The 25628-nt window shown below is 27.2% G+C and overlaps 2 protein-coding genes and 1 long non-coding RNA gene across 3 annotated transcripts; all 3 read left to right on the top strand.

Annotated features, from left to right (window-relative positions):
* Positions 1–2416: 2416 nt before the first annotated feature.
* LOC101510091 (arogenate dehydratase/prephenate dehydratase 1, chloroplastic-like) lies at positions 2417–7124 on the top strand. The gene is made up of 11 exons (XM_004487362.4): positions 2417–2740; positions 4064–4131; positions 4227–4319; positions 4732–4932; positions 5184–5264; positions 5352–5447; positions 5711–5788; positions 5881–5970; positions 6067–6134; positions 6303–6384; positions 6715–7124. Exons 1-11 carry the CDS (start codon positions 2557–2559, stop codon positions 6769–6771), a joined length of 1098 nt encoding a protein of 365 aa, XP_004487419.1. The 5' UTR covers positions 2417–2556; the 3' UTR covers positions 6772–7124.
* A 6102-nt stretch (positions 7125–13226) lies between these two features.
* On the top strand, positions 13227–20024 carry LOC101510413 (uncharacterized). The gene is made up of 3 exons (XR_189325.3): positions 13227–13362; positions 13727–13779; positions 19611–20024. It is a non-coding gene; the product is annotated as an uncharacterized lncRNA (long non-coding RNA).
* A 1202-nt stretch (positions 20025–21226) lies between these two features.
* On the top strand, positions 21227–24945 carry LOC101510634 (L-ascorbate oxidase homolog). Its single transcript, XM_004487363.4, has 8 exons — positions 21227–21562; positions 21638–21747; positions 22210–22480; positions 22708–22810; positions 23053–23398; positions 23486–23851; positions 24047–24125; positions 24238–24945. The coding sequence occupies exons 1-8, from the start codon at positions 21425–21427 to the stop codon at positions 24433–24435; spliced, it is 1611 nt and encodes a 536-aa protein (XP_004487420.1). The 5' UTR covers positions 21227–21424; the 3' UTR covers positions 24436–24945.
* The last annotated feature ends 683 nt before the right edge of the window (positions 24946–25628 follow it).

The following is a 25628-nucleotide window of genomic DNA, read 5'->3' as shown; positions in this document are numbered from 1 at the left end:
TTATTGACTAATATTTGAAAGTTATTAAAAATTATAATATTTTTGAAATATAATTTATAAAAATAATAATTTATAATTTTTTTTCTCTTTGTAAATAATTAAAACGATAATTTAATTGTGTTAGTTTAATATAAAATATACTATTTTATCAAATTAATAACTATAATTTAAATCGTTATTTCATTCTACAAATGAAAGTAACTATTAATATATATTTCTAGAAGACAATTATAGCTATCGGTATTTTAAATATTTTTTCAAATACTTTTCTGCCGTCTATTTTAGAATTTTCCTTTTATTTAAATAGGCTCAACCAAAATATATGATCAAATTGGAAACACGTACATCACGTCTTAACTCCTCCTTTATTTATTTCTACTTTTGACTAATCGTCTAATACATTAATTTCACCTCCAATTGTGTTAGACAAATATATAAACTTTCAATATACTAATTAGTTTAATTAAAAAAAACATATTAAATAGAGCATGGCTAAATTTTAGAATTTAATTTTCTATGGAATTATCTCTTACATAATATTTGGTTGTGAGAAAATTGAGTCCATAAAAGAGGATGCATTCTTTTTTCTAATGGGGAATAAATAAATTTTTTTGTGGTATCATTTTTTTCTTTGGTATTAATATTTTTTGTACAAATAAATTATAAAAGTTAGCCGTAGCTGTTCTAAATATTTTTAGGTTTGTTTTTTTTTCTTCGTATAAGATTAATTTTTGGTTTGAAATTTCCCTTTTAAGTTATTTTTTCATTTTATTTAAATAAGTAATTTCTATTTATAATTTTAATTTTTCTTTCATGTTTTTGTGTGATTTGGTCATTAAAATTCAACGTTTTGTTTGTCGACATGGTGCAACGCTATTTGATTTTTCGGTCTTATTGATGTTCGTTTGATTCAGAGAGACAATGTTGTAGTCATATTTAAATTTTATCGTATTTGTAGTCATATTGTTTTGTGTATTGTTCTCGTTTTATGCTATTATTAATGTGAATATAGTAAATTTGTTTGCAGATTTCAATTTATTCTTTTTGGTTTTAGCAGCTTTGAATTTATATTGTATTTATGTATTCTATTAATTTAAATGATTGAATTTATATTGTATTTATGTATTCTATTAATTTAAATGATTAAACACTATCTTTTTTTTGTAGTTTTTTTTACTTTTGCAAACTTTCCTCCTACATTCTCATTTTGCTCTCGATTTGGATATTATTTGGATTCGCATTTGAATCTCCCGGCTAATTTTTTTTTAAGGGATAAATAAGTTTTTGGTCTTTATAAATATATTATGTTTCATTTTTGGTCTTTATAAAAAATGTCTTCAAACATAAGACAAAAAATAAAACTTCAAACAATGGTTATTTAAATATTTTCTATCAACAATTTTGGTCTATATTTTTAAGTTAATTCATGTGTATCATTTGAAACTTTGAATGATTTTTTGTTGATATGTTTAAAACATTATAAGAATTCTCAACAAAAAAAAAGTAGATTTTTTTTTTATGAAAGGTAAATTAAATATGAAATTTTAAACATTAAAAGCTTAAAAAAAATCATATTTAATTAATCTTTGTTAATTTTTTTTTTGTGGGAGATAATTTTATAATATTTTAGACATACATGCAAAAAAAATATTCAAAAAATCATATGATACATGTGAATTCATTTAAAAGTAAGGATCAAAATTGCTAACTTGAGATATTTGAGAGACCATAGTTAGAAGAAATTTTTTAGAGATATTAAAAATGAAATACCGTATATTTATAAAACAAAACTTATTTAACCTTTTTTAATTATTTTTTTTACAATAGCCCTTTTTTAATTAGGCTTAAATATAATTTTGGTCATTTATATTTTATCTAATATTCATTTCAGTTATTTATCTTTATTTTAATCATTTATTTTTTATAAGTGGTGTATTTTAGTTCTTGTCACAATCACAATAAAATTTATAACAATATTTTGTCTTTGATATCTTTTCTAACAATTTTAAATATGTATCTAATATTTGTTTTTTTTTAAAAAAAACATCAATTTAACTCTGTAATAGATTTGCACTTGACAAAATCTTGTTTTATGTTTTAAAATATATGTAAATTATTTGAAATGAATGACATTTATCATATTTTAGATTTTAGTGTATTAACCTCTCATTCTTAATAATATTCTACACTTAACTTTAAAATGATCAATAATACGATCTCAATAATTCATAACAATAAACATACAATTCTTCAAAAGAGTTATGATACAAAAGAGAAAAATACATTATTTATAAAAAACAAATGATTAAAATAAATATAAATTAAAAAATAAATTACAAAAAAATTATTTAAACCTTTTAATTATTATTTATTATTTAATAATATAATCATTTTTATTGTAGTCATCATTTGTAACTTTCCCATAACATACACTGCGGAAGTTTCTTCCCCAAAAAAGTTTCCATTTTTGGGTTTTCCTTTATCCATTTCTCATACTTCAAATTTTTTGTAATGTATTTGTGAAGAATCATTGACCTTAATTATTCTTCACTTGCTATGGCATCTCTTATTGTACCAAAGCTCACAACAAGTTCTCAACTTGGTTATCAAAATTTGAGGAAAAGACACAGTGCTTTTACATTGAAGAAAACCAACATAATGATGCATGTGGTTAATCACAATCAAAGTCAAATGGGTGATGTCTCCCATGGATTGCATAAGGATTTGGGCTCTCTTCCAAGTGGGTTTTTTTTTTTTCTTCATCTTCTATTTTTTGTTTTTGTCTACAATTCACTTTTTTCAAGATTACTTTAGGAGTACTATTTAAGGAACCTATTTACAAAGTTTTTTACAATTGAATATTCATTTGACTATATAGTGGATTTAGTTTATTCCTTTTTTGGATTGCTTGATTTATATTCTTGAATTAATAAATTTTGTTTTTTGCCTTTTTAGATTTATTTCAAATGGTTAATTGAACTTCTTGCACACATTTTGTGACAACTTGCAAGACCATGGTTGATTACATAGTAGTTCTTGAACTTGATGTCACTGTGGCTTATGTTATTATGATGTCAATCATTGCAAGGAGTATACTATAGCCAGCTGAGTCTGTACCTAACTTAACTCAACTGACAAATGTCAATTTTGTTAGGTTGAATGTCATGTCTCGGGTTCGAGATCTTGTAGTTGTTTGTGTGAGTTTAAAATGATGTTTACCACTTTGTTTAAATATCCAAAAAATACTACGGTTACCTGAGAAAATATAAAGACCAACACTTTACCCTAGATTATAGAACGCACAAGGTTTGATTTGGAGTTGTGTTTTTTTGCACTAGTGAACTTATTTGAAATTGGGAACTTTCTTAACATTGGCTGGCAAAGGAGTAGACTAAAGAAAATAGCATTTGATGCTAAAGTATCAAAAGGATGGAACTTCTATTCTATTCTATTTTTTTGCTAATATAAGGAAGCAACCTCTTTTTTTTTTTTTTTTTATCTTAACCATCCAGCTCCTAAGGGAAGGGGCGTTGGTAATCCGGAGTTCTGATGAGCAGTGAGTAAAGTCTTGCCAATGATTGTTCCAGCTAGGATTCGAACTCGCATTCTCCCGAATGATTCGTTTTAAACTAGAACTCATTGACCACTTGATAGTCCAATCTTTTGGTTAAGGAAGGAACTTGTTGACAGGATTATGTTATTATCAAATATAGATTAAGAATCATATCTGTTGATTTGATTAAGTTTTTTATGCAACCATCTTTTGCTAATTGTCTTTTGGTCTTTCATTCAGCTAGTACATTTTCATGATTTTGAATACCGGAAAACATTATTCATCAGAAGTTAAAATGCATCTTGAAAGACCGCTTATCAAAGCATTTTAAGAGCTATGCTGTTATGATCAGACTAGTTGTAATCATTTAGAAAGTCATGCATTCGGTTTTTTTTTTGCGATCTTATTGCGCATTGTTGTTTGACCTTATGCATTTCCATTTTATATTTGTGATGAGTTTTACTGTCAAATCCAAGGCTTCACAACAACTGTTTTTGTTTCTAATTGTAGGGCCCTTATCCATATCTGATATTGTGGCTGCTTCTGATAATCGTGCCAAAGTACGAATATCATATAAGGTATGATCACAGTATGTGTGAGTGATGTTTGCCACTGTATGATTTGATCCCCACGGTTCATTACTTCATCATTTATGCCTGGATTACTGATTTAGGGGCTACCAGGATCATTCAGCGAGGAAGCTGCAGTTAAAGCTTACCCTAATTGTGAAACAGTCTCATGCAGTGATTTTGAAGAAGCTTTTAAGGTTTTAAGCTTTTAGACTTCATATAACTATGTAATATTCTTAATAATTATGTTATAAGAATTTATTTTCATTTTGCATCTCAATATACTACTATTTATTTCCTTTATGGTGTCATATTTGTCCGTGTAGCTGCATAACAAACCTCTATTTTCTGCAATTCACAATTGACAACATGGGTTTTAATTAACATACTGCGAGACTGGACAAACTTCTAAAGAAGTACTTACAGAAAATGGAATATTGAAATAATTTTGCAATAACTGTAAGTTTATTAACTAAAAGCTTCTCATAGAAGATGGAACTAGCATATGCATCTCAACTTTTTTCGAAAGTTTTCTGATTGAACTTTTCTATGAACATATATAAGCTTCTAAGTACTTTTTCCTATTTTTGTTTTGAAAAATTGTGACAGGCTGTTGAGTTGTGGCTGACTGACAAAGTTGTCCTTCCTATTGAAAATACATCTGGTGGAAGCATTCATCGGAACTATGATTTACTTCTTCGCCATAGGCTTCACATTGTTGGTGAGGTGCAGTTGGCTACTAACTTCTCCCTTCTAGCTCTGCCTGGTGTCCGAAAAGAGTACCTTAAACGTGTTTTAAGCCATTCTCAGGTCAGTCTTCATCATTTCTGGCTACTTTTTTACATGCGGTGACTTCAAACTTATATTCTTTTACTGAAATCAGACTATTAGTTGTGGAATTTAATCCTATACAACATAAGAAACATTATGTAATACCTGAATATGTATAAATCACATTGGCTATTTCAAAAAATTAACAACTAATTATAATATTGGCTATTTAAAAAAAATGTATAAGTCACATTAGATCTGTGAAAAATTGAAAGCCTTTTTTCCTGCAGGCACTTGATTTAAGCGACGATTTCCTGAATAAATTAGGTGTTGCAAGAGAAAATGTTGATGATACAGCTGGTGCTGCTCAGGTAATCCATCTACCATTTGACTGTAAGTTTGTCTAACATTTTAGTAGAGAAATAATTTTGTTTTCCTTAATGGGCTCGAGAGACTAGATTGTAGCTTCAAATGGTCTGTATGATACTGGCGCCATTGCAAGCAACCGAGCTGCCGAAATCTACGGGCTTTGTGTACTCGAGGAAAGAATCCAGGTAAAACCCCTCACCAATCATTTTCAAAGAATCTTCAATTATCAGAGTGCTATTTCCTTCCAAATGCCAGAGATCTGTTAGACAGAAATTAGTTATGAATACAAAAAAAATTGTTATGTATTTAATGTACATAAAATAAAGTCTATCAACTATGTTATAGTAATTATTTTTTACACAAACTTCTCAATGAAAGGTCTAATGTTATGCCTTTATATTACCGTAAATAAGAAATGATCTTGTGCTGGTTAAAATGTCATTTACAGGACGATTCTGAAATCATCAGTCGTTATCTTGTGCTCGCAAGAGATCCAATAATTCCAAAAGCCAATAAGCCCTTTAAGGTGAAAACTCCTTTTGAACCTTGACTCTATTCTACCATAAATCATATGCTCCTAGATTCTAATGAACTAAACTAATCATTCATTATTTTCAGACTAGCATTGTGTTTACACTTAATGAAGGTCCTGGAGTGCTGTTTAAGGCTTTAGCAGTATTTGCATTGAGGGACATAAATTTAAGCAAGGTATCTCATATTCTCATGAAAAGTCTTTCTTTTGTTAGCCTAGCTCAATAGATGATGATTAAAAGAAGATTTTAATGTTTTGTACTATGAAATCAGATTGAAAGTCGGCCACAAAGAAACCGGCCACTAAGAGTTGTTGATGGCTCCAACACTGGTACTGCCAAGTGAGTTATTTTCCCTTTTCATTTGTAAACACTGTAACAATTAACATCACATTACTGATCAAGCTAGCTTTTCTTTAATTTTGGCGGTGTTAAAACTTAGGTTTCTTAAATAATGTGTTTCTCATGCTGATGCAAACAATAACATTTCTTTATTCCACTTTGAGATAGGTACTTTGATTACCTTTTCTATATTGATTTTGAGGCGTCTATGACTGAGCCTCGAGCACAAACCGCTTTAGGACATCTTCAGGTTTGTTCTTTGACATCTTATTTTATGGTTGGAATTCTTTCTTTTATTGCTTCCTTTTGATTTGATCTCCTTCAGTTTTCTCAAATATTGGTCATGATGGATTGTGATGGCAGATTTTTTAACAACCGCCATGGCCAATTTGTGAAGGATGGCGGCACCATGGTGTTATATGGCGGATTTTGGCTTTCTGCCATGGTCCGTCACCCCATCATCGATAACACTGATCTCCTTAGACTTCCCTTTTGAAAAATCTGAGGGGAAGCGAAAAAACTAGATAATTTTTTTCATGTGTATCTGTCTCTAGACTAAAACCATTGTATGTTCCTACAGGAATTTGCCACATTTCTTAGAGTTCTTGGATGCTATCCCATAGATTCAACCGTATAGACTATAGCTATATTCTTTTTTATTGGTGATCTTTCAACATATTCAAGCCTGAAGTTTTGAAGAGGATTTGGTTCAAACTAAGACCATGTCCAGTCCAAGTAAAACAGAAACTTTCAGATGGTCACTATGTAATGTAAGATAAAAATAGTTGATCTTGACCTTACAAAATTGTCATTGTTTTATTTGTTTAAACTTATCCATGTATGAAGGATACAGAAGAAGTTGCAGTGCCTTGAAAAAAGGGCATCTAAATATATTCTTGAACCAAGTAGAGTTTTCATATAGTAGGTTGTCTAAAGATATTACAAGGTCAAGAGTTTATAATGGCATAGTAGTTTGGCATTGTTTTGCAACATGAGCTTCTTTTGCATTTTTTATTTATTTCATTGTGCAAAAATAATGCTAAAAAATAGTACCACCAGTATTCATACCCTTAGTAATTGAGAAAAACAAGCAATCTAAACCAATATAACAGATAAATATCTATCAACTTTTTTTTCTTTCATTTTAACAGTGTGATGGATATTTTATTTGGAAATGATTATATTTTTATTTATGTGTATTTAAAGGCTTGTCTTAGAATAATTGTGCGTGATTGTTCATCCATCCCCATATGTGTTCATGTTTCTGACTTTTTACTGGATTCTAGTTTTTAGTAGTGTAAAATACATTATCAAATCCTAGCTTCTGGTAAGGTATTTGGGGGCAGGTAAGCAAACAAGGAGGAAGTAAGTGGTTCTAAGGTGAGAGATCTAGGTTAGAGTAATATATCTCGAATAGAGAAAATTAATTGTTGAGATTGTAATAACTTTTTAATTTTCTGGGTATTATTCTGAAATTCTTAATCCGCAATTTTTCAAAGAACTATTATAAATGGTCAGTTTAAGACAATGTGTGAGGGTGAACAAGTTATGAGAGAATAAAATTATGAGGGTGAACAAATTATAAATACCAAATTGTACATGCCTAAAGCAACGGTTTAATCACCTTACTTTTAAATTGACTTCGCCATTGATTAAAATGCATATTGTCTTTCAGTTAGGACATTTGTAATCTGATTAAAATTGAACGATTTATATTTTAAATATATTTTATTATTTTTATTAGATAAAAATACTATTTTAAAATATTGTTCGTTTAATTTTAATCGAATGATTACAAATGTATGAATCACATAACTACATATTATACTACATATTATTTTAAGTAAATGCAATTCCAATCTTTTTGCTAGCAACAAAACTTTAGTTTTATAAAGTGTACATCAAATCTTTCTTTTTGATTACATTGTCAAACTCAAACCTAATAAGAGGAGGTAAAAAGCATATGTGAGTGCATTCTTTTCACAATTAAGTTGTCGTAATCAATAATCAATGAAAGCGATTTGCTAGCTACTCATGTCATGGCTTGATTCTTATTGCAACACTTACCACTTGCCAAGTGGGAGTGTGTCTATTCATTTTTATTCTAATTAAATAAATAAATGCATTTTGACAAACATGTAATTTTGATTTCATTACAAGTCAAACATTAAACATAAGAAACAAGAACAACAAAAAAGGCTGCTAGTAGTAGTTACTGTGTATTGTTGGTTGGTTCGCATCCAATGCATTTTCTTCATTATTGTTGTAACATCTTCCACTTGCCAATTCGGCACGTATTGTTGTTATATTCTTTTCAAATCCAAATCAAATTTTGATTGAGTTTGATTTTTTTTAAAGATTAAATGTAGAGATTACTACGTAAAAGTAGAAGCACATTAGTAATTTCATTTCAAATATATGAATAAGCAACACAATTGAAAGCCTTTTGACAAGGATTCAATTCGTTTGAGTTGAAATATTTAGTGCATGAACAAAACAGTGTTAAGAGTATTACTTAGAAGAGATTTTTTAAAGTTTAAATTTATCAACCAAATTTTTTTGAAAGTTTATTTATGACACATAGTATCTATATACACATAATATTTACTCACATACACCCACTTATATTTTAAAGGATCTAATTTATATACATCGATACTAAATTTTCTTTTACACGTGTATTTAATAAATCACTTCATATAGGTTTTTGGAGATATTTAAGAATTCAACCTAAAAAAATACGACTATGATATGATTTAATTAAATGTATATGTAAAAAACATCAAACTGTCAATACATAGAAATTAATATATTTTTTAAAAGAAATGCATTAATTGATTATAAATAAAAAATAGTCACATACACATAAAGATGTATCGTTAGACAAAATAATTCTATTAATCATAAATTTAAATTTCGAGTAGATGAGAAAAGAGTGACTTAAAAGAGATAAATTTTTACATTGGTTAAAATAGGAAACATGTGTAAAAAATATATTAAAATTATTAATTTAAATTTTTATTCACACTTTTTATTTGATTATTGAAGAAATTGATGTCAAATCTCTTTTTAAGATCAGTTTCATCCATAACCAATGTAAAAGTATTATCTTCATTTATAAAATTGTCATTTAATTCAATTAGATCGATTATGTTAGAAACTGATGTTAAAACACAGTAGGTAGTATATAATTTTTTCACCGGTGAATCTTGCAAGGTATTGATCTAATAATATGGACGATTTTAAATTCTATAAATTAAATATGTTCCGTAAGTTGTTATCGAAAGCTTTGTTACCAGTGAACTAGTTTATGGTGATGAGATGTTCTGAAAGAAAGATTGCCAATGAAGATAAATAAAACAAAACTTAAAGACAACAGTTGCCGTAAAAAATAAGAGATTCAAAACCTATTACTTTAGTGTGATATGACCCTTGTATTTGCGGGAGTTAAAATAGAAAGTTGCAAATAAAGTGTTTGTTTTATTATTTCACCCTATAATATTTTTGTGATTTTTTGGTATATATATATATATTGTTCTACCACATAATAATCACGTGACAATTTAGCATCATGACCTGCCATATATTAGTAAAGTTATGTGGATATATGTTTAATTGTATTTTTATTTTTTCTATTTTATTAATTTAAGAAATTGAGTTTTTTATTTTAAAATGAAATAGTTTTGATTTTTCTTTCAGATTTAGGAATTAAAAAAATAATAATTTGATTTATTTTAAATAATATGAGATACAGTTCTATAATATAAAATCATCTACATGCATTAATTATTATACGATATTAATTGAATTACAAATATGAAAAAAATTATGAACTTGAAAAATAAGTTTTTACGATATTTTATTATCATTTTATGATGTTAATCATTATACATCATTATATTATATGACATAATATTTAAAACATATCAGTCACCATTTTTTAGTTAAAATATCAAAAGAAGAGATTAAAATTGTTGATTTTTAAAATAGGTGTATTAATTTCATAAATTAACGAAATTAAAGAGACTAAAAGTACAGTTAAACTTAACAGTTTTTAGACAAAAAATAACTTTATACAGGAATTTAAAATTTCATAGATCTACAATTTATTTGTTTATTTGAAAGCACTAAAATTAGTTACACTGATACATTATTTAAAATAAAATATATACAAAATAATATTTAAATTTTTGATGTATTTGGTCTTAAATTTTGACCAAATACATAAACTTCTCTTATATTAGATAAACCATTAAAAATTATGTTTGAGCAGTTGAGTGTACGACACACACATATAATACTATATGTATTGATCTAATAAAACTAATAATGACTCTTTGATACTAAAAAAGCCAAATTAAATTCCTTTTTTGGGTTGAATTATTGATATACAATTAATATACATTTCACCTTTGAAATATTCCAATCTTTTTACTATATATATATAGACATATTTCCATCTTAATTGAGTCCCCCAAAAATACTGAACTTACTTACTTGAACTTTTGGTGTCATCCAAAGAGCAATTAATAAAACAGAGGCGTGACGGTTGAATGAAATATTATTATTAGTAATATTAAATTAGTTTTAAATGGTTATAAGACAAATGTATGAAAGAGACACTTTTTACAAATATGAATAAAAAGTAAAATTAAATTTTTTAATATTATTGATAAAAATGTATTTTCTATATATTTTTAAATACTATACATTTGATTTTGCGCAGAATACTTTATAATATTTTGTCAAAAGAAATATTATAATAATATTGTTTCACACAAGAAAAAGAGAACATTACCAAAGATGAGTCGTTGATGATGGGGATGCTTTATTCTTTTTTGCTTTGTTTTTTTCTTAAAAATGTTAGACATATGCTATTGCTACGCATATGTATCATGATATGCCAAATATTTTTACAGCTCGTCCTTCAACCAAAATGTTCCTAATTGGTACTATGTAGTGTCTAGGTTCAATGAATGTACCACCTGTTTTTCCCATCCTTTATTTGTAATACTAATTGTATTTATAATCGATGGTTTATGACTTAAAATATTGCTTAAACAGGATCATTTGTTTAAACATCGAAAGAAATTGCACTCCACTTTTTATATTAATAAAATTCCACACACCCTTTAATTTAATAGGTGTTTTTTTAGATTGTTGTGCAGACATAGTTCGTAAAGAAAATTGCAATTCAAGCATATTCTTCGAGGTGAGATTAGCAGTTCAGAACATTTGTGGGTATATTGTATTTTTTTATTTATGGAACTTTTTACGCGCAACTCTATAGATTAATTTATCGTACAAAATAGATCTAATATAGGTGAGAAAGTAAATTTTCATTAGTTTAAAAAAAAAAGTAAATCACTTTTTTAGTCTTTATAAATAATTTTATATTATATTGTATTTTAAAAAAAATTTATAATAGTAAGATATATATTTTAATGACTATTTTAAAGATTCGATGATTAATTTAAATTTTTTTTGCAGGGTCAGATATCAAAATAATAATGTAGTATATTTTTAAAAACTTAAATAATAGTTTATCCAAAATCATATTTTCCCCCAAATATTTATTTATGACTTAAATATCTCCTTTATTACGTGAAAAGAAACAAAAACATTAATTATTTTAGATTTCTTAAAAAAACACATACTTAAAATATAGACGAAATGTTAATTGAAAATTGATGTATATAGTCTAAACGTTCGACTAGATACATCAACTTTTTAAGTATATTTTATTTTTCATTTCAAAGAAAGAAAACATATTACTATTTTGTAGATATTAATGTTCTTTATTTTATTTATTTTTAATTGTCATTTTAATATTAATAAATTATATAATTTTATAAAATTATTTGTCTTTTTTTTTAATAATATTTTTTAACTATTTATTACTATATCATATTTAGTATATTTATTTCTTTGTCATATATAGTTAAAGGTATATTGACAAACCAATAATTAATTGTATTGCATTCAATTTTAAAAAGGACAACAAAAAATTAACAATTTTTTTCTACAAAAGCAACAATTAAAAAATTATCTAATTAGTAAGAAAATTGCACACACTTCCCACACTTCTATTTAAATGACACACACCTCTTTAATTTATTTATTTATTTATTTTTATGACAAGATCACCTCTTCCCCTTTTGTTTTTGACCAAAAAGAACCCTCTTCTATTTTTACATAACGTGAGTACAATTTGGTTTAAACATTTTAATTTCTTGAAAGAGTAAATATGAAACAATATTCTTATATTGTATTAAAAATATCTTTTTTTATATAATAATTTTTTTTAATAAGAGGGGTATATCCAATGCAGGGTAAATTTCGAATTTGAATCAAATCATATATAATATGAGAAACGATCAAATCATTTGTATTAACTGTAAATAATAATAATTTTAATGTATTTAAATTCTTGATTTGAATCCAGGTCATAACTAATATGATAAATGATTAAGGCATTTTTACTTATAAGCGTAAGAATCAAATCGATCCCTCGATAAATTCAAAGGTATAAACTAAATCAATAAAAACAGCTTGTTTTTTTTTTCCTTCTTATTTTGGTCTATACCAAATCAAAATAATTGAACCCAATTTATTTGAGTATTGGGTTGACGTCATTTAAAATTGATTACCCGATATTTAAATATAACAATTATATTTTATTATTAGCATTTTTATTTTACATTATATTAATAGATTTATCCTAATAAAATATGTTTTATTTATATATCTTTTTATAATTATACATTATCTCTTTTCATTTTAGTTTATTATACTTATTTTAATTGTATAAAGTTTATAGTGTTTGAATACAAATTAATTTATTTTAGATTTGTTAGAATAATTTTTTTAAATATCAATAGAGTTAAACTATACAAACGGCTTAAACTAAATTTTGCATTGAAAATTGTGTATTCAATTTTTAAAAATTTTAAATTTTCTTTTTAATACAAAATTTCTATTTTTATTTCTTAATCAGTGCCATTATAATAATATAATTTTTTGATAAAAAAAAATTATATTTTAATTTAGTTTTTGGTGCTATTTTAGACCATAGATGGTTATTACTTAAGCCCTAAAGTCTCTAGTTGTGTTTCTATAATAAGGGAGAGGGAATAGAGGCAAAGAGATCTCAATGGGACAAGTGCCCACCGCTTTGTTTCTTCACTCATAAACTTTGGTTCTCTTTCTACTTCATTCTCCTTCACTGGTATGTTTCTCTCTCCTTTTTTATTTTTATTGTTCTATGATTCATTTAATTGCTTCATCTCTAAACTTACAAATCAAAGATCATTTATATAAGCTTAAATAACATTCATATATATAAGTAAAAATAATTTGTCTTTTAAAAATAAATAAATAAAAGTAAAATTTGAATTAAAATAAAAGAACTTTCTTTTCTAGGTCCTTTCTTTCATGATCTCAAATCTTTAGAACCTCTAGAACACCAAAGATACAAACTTTTATTTGTTGGTATTAACTAATGGGTGTGGTTTAGATTTTGATTGTAGAAATTTCTTGATTGATTTATTCTCTTAATTAGCTGGGATTAATTTCAAGTTTCAAATGTGCAGTGTCCTCACCTAAGGAATTACAAAATAAGGGACCTAATATCTGTTGCCTTCAGGTACATTTATGCTTATTTTTTATGCGATTCTATGAATATTCTTCTTCATAAGCCAAATCCTAAAAGCTATTGGATTGAAATATATATTTTATACATGGAGCTCTGTGAAACTGCCTCTTGTTCCCTCGTCCCTTTAAAATCTATCATTTATAAAATAAAGATTAAAACATATAATTTTCCGTAGAAAAAAAAAATAAAACATTTTTTGTGTTTGTTTTTGTTTTCTTATAACTAATTTATATGTTTGATGTGGTGAAATTAATAAAGCTGCACAACTTCGTGTGGTATTTAATTGACAGATCTATCAACAAGCAAAACATGTAAAAAAAAGCATTATTGGAAAAAACATTAAAATAAAAAATATATATTTATCATAAGATGGGGGTGTATAATTGGTGGGTTGTGGATTTTGTGTACGGAAATGTCATTGACTAATGTTTTGAAGTTATTCGGTCTTGAAGTCCAATTTATTCATAAAATTAGCCAATGAAAACGGAGGAGGATATACATAAATGGTATCAAATTTTGTACTCCTTTTTTTGGTGTATTTTGTGCAACCTTTTTGTTAATTTCATATCATTTTTGTTTATTTATCTTTTTATCTTATTTTCATTTTTACTAAACCATTTTAACGAAAATAAGCAAATGGGTCATTCGGACCCAATATATTAACGAAAAAGTGATTTAAATTGATTTTTGAAAGGTAGTTTCATTCCTCGCTCAATATTTTAAAAATTCTGTTTAGATTGTTCAATTTAAATTAATCAATCTACACGTGTTTTTGAAACTTTTTGAGAATATTAAGAAGAAAAAAAAACCACTATTTTTAGAATTCATTTGTTGTTCTTGTTATCGTAGTTTTTTTTTTAACACAAAAAATCCAATCAACCTTTTGATTGAGGCCATTGACATCCATTTGTTTTCATGAAGCCCAAAAATAAAATCATCCCATCTTTGTTATTATTATTAAATAATAATAACTAATCCAAACCTCTGATTGTTATGGATTATCAATTTTTTTTTTGCATTCAATAATTTATAAATTATGTTTTAGATATTTAAACAAATACAAGTTATTTGTATTTGTTACTGTAGCGGAATCAATTCTTTTAAAATGTTAATCTCTTCAAAGACATATTTTTTATAGAAATGATTTAAAATAACTTATAATTTGAAGCAGTTTATACATTTTTTATTTATTCTCATACTTTTTTAAATTGTAACAAATGGATGACATTTTTTAAAATATTTTTTTTTATTTTTTATTTTTTTTATTTTTAGTTTCAGGCAAGAATTTAAGTGCCTTCTTTTAATAGTTCACAATATTTTTTTTTATCAAAAAATAAATTTGATTCAAATGCTAAAATAGAACAATTTTATCATATTAACTAAAGATTGAAACATTCTCTATCTATATTTTGATTTCAACAAGGAAGTCAAAATGACGTTAATGATACACATAAATATTTTAAAATCATTAAAAAATTATTAAATCAAAACTTTAATCTTAACAATCAAACTATTTTCTTTTATATATGGTCAACAATCAAGAATAATGTAAGATTCTTAGTCTTTAAACTCATTCATCTATGAAAAAAGCATTTGTTAATGATTATTCATATCGACTATAGATAGTCTTTGATATGACTAATCCAACCACATGTTGACAATTTATATATAAAGCTGATATGATGTTGAATCAGATCACAACCTCCAACAATATCTTACTCAAAATAAGATACCTATTAAATAATTATTACGAGGCATGTCAAGAAAACAAAGTGTAAATTTGAAACGAATCAAAATATCATAACAAGACAAAAACTAAACATCACTCTAAAATTACTAAGGAAGGGAAAATTACCTTAAATCAACCCACTTTTATTTTAAACTTTTGACCCATTTTTTTTTATTTAAAAAAAAAAGCCTAATTAGGTCCAAATTCCAAAATACAAATAGGCGAATTAATTTTTTCTAAAACGGCTCGGACTCTAAAAAGAAAGCAAGGGATTTAAAAGCCCAAATCAAATAATTGCATAAAAAAAAACTTTGATTTCTAACGAATAATAATTGTTTTCTCAATATTTGTTTTTAAGTTATACGGTAGATCACTTATTAATTATCGTGGATTAAAAGTTGAAAGTTGAACTAAATTTTAACGATGTTTAATGTTGTTTTTTATAAATAAAATCTTTTGGTCTTTTTTATCCTCATGATTAAGATGATGATCTAATCAATCTCAAATTAATAAAAAATAAAAAAAATAAATATAAATTAAAATTTAAAGTACAAACATATTTGCTATGTTATTTTTACCAATTTGATTCTAACTTCAAAACTCCAATTAGTCATTATTGAAGTTTCAGACCATTTTCTAATAATGGTCTATTGTTAATCTTTATATATAAAATATGTTAATTTTATACAACAAATAAAATATTATCCTCTCAAATTGATGACATTTTTAAAAAGTTATATATTTTATCATTTTAATTATTTATTAATTTATTCTTTTATTACTTCTCACAATGCTTTTATTATGATAAATATTATTTATTACTTTTATTTCGTTAGTGCAATTATAACACATTTATTTGTCTCTTTGTTTCTATTTTTTTTCTTTAGTACAATTTCAACACATTTAAAAGTCTCATATAGAAGAATAATAACATCTTCTTGCACCCCATATATTCTAAAAACCATATAAAGTACATTTCTATATTAATTCATTTGAAGATGGTTTTTTTTTTTTTGGGTAAAATATACCTTCGAATTTCAGATTAGTCAATCTAAAGAGCATGATAGTAAGCGAAAAAACTTTGGGAAAGTTAATCTAATGCGTTTTTGAAAAATCCACTTCTCACCCTCTTAGATTTACCTCCACTCCACAAAGCACATCAAAATATAATTTTACCTTTTATTTACTTTCTATTACTTGATGAATGTGAAACTTCTAAAATGCAATTTATTTTAAAGTAAAAAAATAAATTAAAACTTTAGATGAATGTGAAACTTCTGAAATGTAATTTTTTTAAAAGTTTAAAAAATAAATTGAAACTTTGGATAAATGTGAAACTTACGGAATAGAATTTTTTCAAAAGTTTCCGAAATGCAAATTTTTAAATTTTTCAAAATTTCAAAATATTGTATGAATGTGAAACTTGCAAAATACAATTTGTTTTTAAGTTTTTTTTTAAACTTTGGATGAATGTGAAATTTCCGAAATACATTTTTTTGAAAAGTTTTAAATTATTTCAAAACTTTGGATGAATGTAAACCTTCTGAAATAATTTTTTTTTTTTTAAGTTTAAAAGTTATTCGAATTTTTGAATGAATGTGAAATTTTCAAAATGCAACTTTTTTATATTTTTTTTAAATTTAAAAAATTTAGATAAATGTAAATCTTCTGAAATGCAATTTTTTCATAATTTAAAAAAAAAAGAAAAATCTGAAATTATTGAAATGTTAATAATTTAAGAAAATTTAACTATTAAATAATAAGAGGTAAAATAATATTTTCATGTATTTTGGAGAGTGGGAAGTAAATGTAAGGAGGTGAGAGATAGATTTCTCCTTGTTTTTCTATATCTGAAGTAGGAGTATGCATCTGGGCTTGTGTAGCGGGGATAGCACCATGATGGGCTTTAGGCCCACACTCACACTAGCAGTCTAATACGAAAGCCTTTTATTAGAGTTTTGTACCGTGCACCCCCCACTTGTACCTCCCATCCCCTCATCATCAAGGAAAATTCCAAATTGCCCCTAATATTATTAGTAAAAACCCCCAAAAAGATTCTCTCTTTTTTTTTTCATCTATTTTATTCGAAAGTTTGAATTGTCTGAATTACATTTGCAAACATTCGAACCTTTGAAACTTTCGAAATCCAAAAGTAAGATAAATTTCGAAACTTTGAAATTTTCGAAATATTAACTTTCTAAATTTCGAAAGTTTTCATGAACATGAAACTTTCGAAGTTCATTTTTTCCCAAAATTTTGAAACTTTCGAAATCCAAAAGTAAGATAAATTTCGAAACTTTGAAATTTTCGAAATATTAACTTTCTAAATTTCGAAAGTTTTCATGAACATGAAACTTTCGAAGTTCATTTTTTCCCAAAATTTTGAAACTTTCGAAATCCAAAAGTAAGATAAATTTCGAAACTTTGAAATTTTCGAAATATTAACTTTCTAAATTTCGAAAGTTTTCATGAACATGAAACTTTCGAAGTTCATTTTTTCCCAAAATTTTGAAACTTTCGAAAGTTTCCGTGAACATGAAACTTTCGAAATGCAGAAACCTAGAAACGTTCGGAACTTTCTGACAATCTGAAAGTTTCGAAATATAAAATTCAGAAACGTAAAATTTTTCAGTTTCGAAACTTTGCTATTCATGGAAAGTTCCGAAATGCATTTTTATTAGTAATAAATAGTAATGAATTAATACTAATAAATAGTAATAAATTAATACTAATAAATAGTAATATATTTATAGTAATAAATAGTAATATATTTATAGTAATAAATTATTAGTATTAAATTTGATATCTAATTTCGGAAGTTTCTTTTCAGATTTTCTAAAAATGAATTGAAAATTTTGAAAGTTTGGAATTTTTTGAAACTTTCGAAATTGACTTAATTCGAATGTTTGAAATTTTTGAAAAATGTGTTTCGGGGAAGTTTCACATTCATCCAAATTTTCGAAATTTTCTAGAAATTTTCATTTCGGTACTTTCATATTCAACGAAAGTTCCGAATGATATGTGTTTCGGAAGTTTCAAATTCTTCCAAACTTTCGAAACTTTCTGGAAATGTTAACTTCAAAACTTTCATATTCATCGAAAGTTTCGAAATTGATAATTATTTATGTAAAATTATATTTCGAAAGTTCTAATTTAACAAAAGTTCCGAATAGATAATAAAACTCACTTTTAATTATTTTGAAAGTTTAAAACTTTCGAATATTAAGAAATTTTTTGTAAGTTTCAAAGGTGAGGGTGAGAAAAGAGAGTGATAAAATAAAAAGGGTAAAATAGTCATTAGAAAAAAATAAGGGAGTGGAAGGTAAAAATAGAGGAGTGCCCGGTACAATTATTCTTTTATTAGGCACACTCGGAGGTTCTTCAAATATATGTCACAAGGAAGCCTTCTATATAGTTTTATTGCTTATAAAAATATCTCAATTAAATACTTTTCATATACTAGGCACATCATGCTCAAATGACTAGACTAAGTCCTGGTTTCCAAATGCCTTTTATAATTATTTCATAAAATTGCGATATCCTATTTTAAATCTAAAACAAGACATTTAATTCAACGTCGATATTTATCAATTAAATTATGATTTAAAAATTAGTTTATTGATTTCTTTAATTTGAGTAAAACAACCTTAAAGAACAATTAAAAAGAAACACATGTAGTAACTTATATGTGCACATAAACTACACATATTGTACGCTTTTATTGTTCTAGTAATTCATATACACTATCCATTCCAGAAAATAAGTATTTCTCCTGCGTTATTTCACACCCATTCAAAAATATAAAAATAAATTATTTTTTTTATAATGTTATAAAATTTTCTTTATTAACTATTATTATAAATATATAATGATTTAAAAGTGGTATAGACAATACTAATTTAGGGAGCCGTTAAAAAATATTAATTTAGAGATAGAGTTGATAGAAAAAAATAATGTCACGTTGATAAAACAGAACCACTTATTTTGGAATATTTTTTTATATGCTGCAACCACATTTATTTCAGAAAGGAGGAAGTATATCTCTTGTGGCCAACATAATTTAATTTAATTTTACATTTTGCTATTTACACAGGTTGTGATGGATAGTGTGCTCATTATAATGAAGGCCACGATGGAAAGAAACATGAAGCTAAGTGTGGAATCATTGATGACTTTTAATAAAGATCATCAAAGAAAGTGGTCATCATCATAATATCAAACCAAAATGTACCCTCTTGTACAGGACAAGGATAAAATAACCAACCAAACAAATAGGTTGATGTTGTTGTGTTCTTGTGCTGTTGCTGAAGAGAGTTCCCCTTGACAACTTCAAAATTTGACTTTGTTTAAATTAATCATTTGCTGATCACTCAACATGATCACGGCTTTAACCTCTTTTTGTTCTTCATCATTTTAATAGTACTCATGAGTTTTATTTTAAATTTGGAATAAAATGTAATAAATATATTTTGATATTTTAATTATTGCCGTGAGAGATTATAGTTTTTGCTGTTTGTTTGTTAGAAATTAAGTTTGCTGAACTTTGAATTTCTTGTTTGAGTAGTATAATAATTTTTATCATTTATGTGATTTCTCACTTGGTCACTTCAAAGTAAAAACATGATATGCTTTTTCTCCTCTCAATTGTATTTTACTTTTTGTGGTTTGATGTTTAACTTATTTACAACATTTAAAGTCGTAGAATTATGCAGTAGATCTTACAACATTCAGAGAATTATTGTAAGTTTTTTTTCACCACAACAATTTTATAAATTCTTTTGGTGTATTAGAATTTGGAAAGTTGTGTATTTTTTAGAGTCTGTAATTTTCCATACAAAATTTGTGTTTGAGATGGTTTACGATTTTTTGTTACAAAAATTGTACTAGATGTTTTGCAATTTAATTCTTATAAATATTGCAATATTTTATTATAAGATTGTGATGTAGTTATTAAATATGGAGTGTCTAATCACATTAAATTAAATTCACGAGTTATTTTTTATTTCTTTTTGAAAGGTGTGCTTTCACTTGTGTGAAACTTAAAACTATTCTTATTCTACAATTGATTACCACTTCCTTTTCTTCACCTTGCCCCTTGGTCAACATCATGTATTTTGAAAGTGAAGAAAGGCACTAAAACCTTAGATTTGGTAAAAGCATCCAATAATTAATTTAAGGTGAATTTTACTTGTGAATTTTATCCAACTATCTATATCAATTATTTATTTATTTTTATTGTTAATTAATATAAAATATAAAATAATAATTTAAGAGAGTGATACACACATCATTAATTAAAAAGTAAAATTAAAAAATAAATATTTAAAATTATAGTAAAAATTAAATGCAATAATTATTTTAAAATATTTTTTTTTACAAATGTAACAATTATTTTAGAACAGTAAAGTGTTATTTATTTCTACTTCATCCCACCATGCTTCAAGTCCTTATACAGTTATGCCATTCTTACTATATGACATATCAGTTTAATCCATCTATTACTGTAATTTCTTTATTATCGAAATTAAAATCAATAATCTATTGCGGCTCTGTGTACAGTCACACTCTTATCGAAATTAAAATCAATAATCTATTGCGGCTCTGTGTACAGTCACGCTCTTTCCAAAGAATAAGATACTGAAATGAATGAATGAATGAATACAGCTCATATACAGAAAGAGGTAGGTAGTTTGGTCCATTACTCATGTTGAATAGAAGAATCTCTCTCTCTCTCTCTCTCTCTCTCTCTCTCTCTCTTACACCGACATAACAGAACAACTTTACCTTTACAATGTAGCTGTGTTGGCACACCAAAGAAAAAGAACAGTTATTATTATCACTGTTATTTAAACAAACAAAACAAAACAACTTGCCAACTTATACTTTTGCTTCATTTAGATTGGAGAAATGAACTTCTACAAGAGACTTTGGTATCTCTCATTGTTGTTAGTATTGTTTCTTGTTGCAAATGGGGAAGACCCTTATAGATTCTATACTTGGAATGTTACCTATGGTGACATTTATCCTCTTGGGATTAAACAACAGGTTATAATTATATTGTTTTCAAATTTCTTTTCTAATTAATATATAGTGATATTAATTTGGTTTATCAAATGGCAGGGGATATTGATAAATGGACAGTTTCCAGGACCACAGATTGAATCTGTCACCAATGATAACTTGATCATCAGTGTTTTCAATAGCTTGAATGAACCTTTCCTTATTTCTTGGTTAGTTTTTCTCTTTTGCTAGTTTTCTTGTTTTGTTCACTGTTTAAAGTATTAGCTACATAAACAATCATTATAACACGTAGGTGGTTTTGAGTATGACTCATATTCACTTACAAGTTGCACTCACTCAAGCATAGCGAGTGGAGCTGTAAGCACAATGAGCGAAACAAGAGCGTCTTTAAACACAACATTTACTCTATAACACTGAGAATTGCATCATCTAAAAACTACTATGTTCTAGATTATGTGCTTGTGTTCTTGTGTGCATTTATTTGTTTGTTTTCTTTAGAACCGGATTTGTTGCTCTAACAATAAATGTGATGAAAATGATTTACTATTATTATACACTATATCTTGCAATCTACATAAGAATGAATATATATTGTTGTCATATTATTATTTATGGGTTCTTATTTGAGTGTTAAGACTAATATATTAAGAGGATGTGATGATTGTTTATAGGAATGGTGTGCAACAAAGGAGGAATTCATGGCAAGATGGAGTATATGGTACAAACTGTCCAATCCCAGCAGGGAAGAACTTTACTTATGTTCTTCAAGTTAAAGATCAGATTGGTAGCTACTTTTACTTTCCTTCCCTTGCATTCCACAAGGCTGCAGGTGGTTATGGTGCCTTCAAAATTAACAGCCGTCCCTTGATTCCTGTACCTTTTCCTCCTCCAGCAGCAGATTTCTCCATTTTGGCAGGAGACTGGTACAACAGAAATCACACTGTAAATACCTTTACTCTTCATTTACATGTGCTGTTCCTGTGGTTATATTTGTGAAAAACATTTTTTGTTTAACGATACTGACATGTAGACACCAGTAAGCATTTGAGATGTAGTTGAATGTGTCAGTGTCACGTCGGATTGTCAGTGTCAAACACCAGAAATAGTCTGCAGTATCCGTGAATTCCCTCTTAAACTATAAGTATATTTGTATTTATTTATTCTTTCAGGATCTGAAGGCCATTCTTGACAGTGGAAGTGACCTTCCTTTTCCTGATGGGCTTATCATCAATGGTCATGGTTCTAATGCTTATACATTCACTGTTGATCAAGGTATATAGTACAAAAACTTCAACCATTTTGTTTCTTTCAACTGATGCTATGATAGGGATATTTGTTAGATCAACAAATCCGGTTCTAAAGAAAACCGATAAATAAAACACACGAGCACAAACAATTGATCACAGACGAGTTTTACTCCACTCGCTACATTACAATCAAGCGACTACTTACTTATCAGTGAATATGAACCATATTCAAAAATATTAATGACAACTTTCTTGCTTATTTGACAGGCAAGACTTACCGATTCCGAATATCAAATGTTGGACTCAAAACTTCCATTAATTTCAGAATTCAAGGACATAAGATGCAGCTAGTTGAAGTGGAAGGAATCCACACACTACAAAACAGTTATGATTCCATTGACCTTCATTTGGGGCAGAGTTACTCTGTCTTGGTTACTGCTGATCAGCCACCACAAGACTATTATATGGTCGTCTCAACCCGATTTACCTCTCAAGTTTTGACCGCTACCTCCATTCTTCATTACAGTAACTCAGCAAGAACTGTTTCTGGTCCTCCTCCTGCAGGCCTCACTACTCAAATTGATTGGTCTCTCGAACAAGCTCGCTCCCTCAGGTATTGTTCTCTCTGACCTTAAATATAAGCAAAAAAAATATATGTTCCTAGTTGAAATAACTTGTGTAACAAGTTGAATCATATCAGGAGGAATCTGACAGCCAGTGGACCAAGACCTAATCCACAAGGATCATACCATTATGGTTTAATAAACACAACGCGAACAATTAGACTCGAAAACTCTGCACCAATTATCAATGGCAAGCAAAGATTTGCTGTCAATAGTGTTTCTTTCATCCCTGCTGATACGCCGCTTAAACTGGCTGATTACTTTAAGATTCAAGGAGTTTTCAGCCTTGGAAGTATCCCGGACAGCCCTTCGGGTGGTGGTGGTTATCTTCAGACTTCTGTCATGGCTGCTGATTTTCGAGGATATGTCGAGATTGTGTTTGAAAATCCTGAAGACAGTTTGCAGTCTTGGCATATTGATGGCCATCACTTCTTTGTTGTAGGGTAAGTTTCACCTAACAAAATTGTAATACAGAATTGAATTATTTTCCTTGCATGTAGATGCAACTAAACTATATATATTTTTAATATTAACAATCGAGTAATTACCAAATTTAGTTTTTGAAATTGTAGGAGTTATTAATTTAGTCACTAAAATTAGTAATATTTCAACATTTTTGTGATATCTATATTTTTCAGAATGGATGGAGGCCAATGGTCAGCTGCAAGCAGGTCAAATTACAATTTGATAGACACAATTTCACGTTGCACAGTTCAGGTAACCATCATGTTAATAGATTTTCATGTAGGATTTAAAGTAAGCTATATTATGATTAAATTGTGACTGAAAAATATGCATTGGCTTTGTGTTTTGATGCAACACTACATAGGTGTATCCAAATTCTTGGACTGCAGTGTACATGCCTTTGGACAATGTTGGAATTTGGAATGTGAGATCAGAGGACTGGGGTCGTCAGTACTTAGGACAACAATTTTATCTTCGTGTGTATTCCTCAGCTAATTCATGGAGAGATGAGTATCCATTACCAAGTAATGCTTTGCTGTGTGGTCGAGCTGTCGGTCATTGAATGAACTCCTTCGTTACATCGTTACGAAGCTTCGTTCATTTTCTATGAAGCACTAACACTGACACAAACGCCAAATGCAATACTAACACTAACAAAGTATATGAAAATGGAGTCGGTGTCCACATAGTTTGTTTCCTTTTCAAGGCTTAACTTGAGCCATTTTTCCTTTGTACTTGTCAACATTTACTATAGAAGATTGAAATGTAGGACATACTGACATAGATTGCTCTATTCCTTCTCTTTTTTAAGTCTTAATTTAACTTAGTGGTTCATTTGCCACATGACGTTGATTTGTGAACTACTAGTATATGTATTGGTTATCTTTGGTACTTTGAATTTTTTGTTAGGCAATGGGACAATGATGTTTTGGATAGGCATGCAACTACCACCAAATAAATCATTGACCATGAGTTAATTGACAAATCCCACGATCTGCATCTACTGATATCAGAAGGAAATTAACAAGTTTTGTTGTTTTTAATGCAAAAATCAATTGTATTTTTCTATTTATATTGTTGACCGTTTTTTTTATCTTATTGCACATATTTCTGTATTAATGATAAATAATTATCGGTGTTGTTCGACAAAATCAAGAAAAAAAACAAATGTCTTTTATTCAAAATTCATTTTGTTTTAATTAATAGCGATCTAAGTAAAGTAATTGTCGGAGTATATACGTCTATATTTGATAAAAGATTAATTGCACTTTTGTTTTATATTGCAATTTTAATCCAATGTCAATTGTTCGTCAACTTCGCTTCTCTTCATATTATAATTAGTAATGGCAAAAAAAAAAAAATTGTATTTGTATCTAAAGATAAAACTAAGTTTATCAAGAGAAAGTTATCATAGATCTCGTTGTACAATGTAGATTGACGTGTATATAAATTAAAATTTATTTTATTAATTTTTTTAATTATTAAAATTATATATTTTTTATTAGACTGTGTTTTGAAGAGTCTCCAAAATCTTTCCAATAAACTAAATACACAAATATTTGTAGAACAAATTATAATTTATAATGAAATGAAAAGAATAATTTATAAACTTTTTGACAAGTAAACCAATCTCAGGCTCTTCATCCGTCTCATTGTTTGACTCATCTGAGCAACTTTCTTGTTCAAACTTTGATTGATATGTTTAGGCTTTCAAAGACAGTCCTTTCCTTTTCTTGTTCTCTTGTTTGTCAGATC

The sequence above is a fragment of the Cicer arietinum genome, chromosome 1 (assembly GCF_000331145.2).
Source record: "Cicer arietinum cultivar CDC Frontier isolate Library 1 chromosome 1, Cicar.CDCFrontier_v2.0, whole genome shotgun sequence".
Lineage (NCBI taxonomy): Eukaryota > Viridiplantae > Streptophyta > Magnoliopsida > Fabales > Fabaceae > Cicer > Cicer arietinum.
This window is presented reverse-complemented; position numbering and strand designations above follow the sequence as displayed.

Bases quoted from the DNA above. Each gene is read 5' to 3' on its own strand.
- LOC101510634 (XM_004487363.4), top strand. From the start codon at position 21,425: ATGAACTTCTACAAGAGACTTTGGTATCTCTCATTGTTGTTAGTATTG. The intron at 21,563-21,637 runs GTTATAATTATA...ATCAAATGGCAG, and splicing joins CTCTTGGGATTAAACAACAG to GGGATATTGATAAATGGACA. The intron at 22,811-23,052 runs GTATATAGTACA...CTTATTTGACAG, and splicing joins TACATTCACTGTTGATCAAG to GCAAGACTTACCGATTCCGA.
- LOC101510091 (XM_004487362.4), top strand. From the start codon at position 2,557: ATGGCATCTCTTATTGTACCAAAGCTCACAACAAGTTCTCAACTTGGT. The intron at 4,320-4,731 runs GTTTTAAGCTTT...AAATTGTGACAG, and splicing joins ATTTTGAAGAAGCTTTTAAG to GCTGTTGAGTTGTGGCTGAC. The intron at 5,448-5,710 runs GTAAAACCCCTC...TGTCATTTACAG, and splicing joins TACTCGAGGAAAGAATCCAG to GACGATTCTGAAATCATCAG.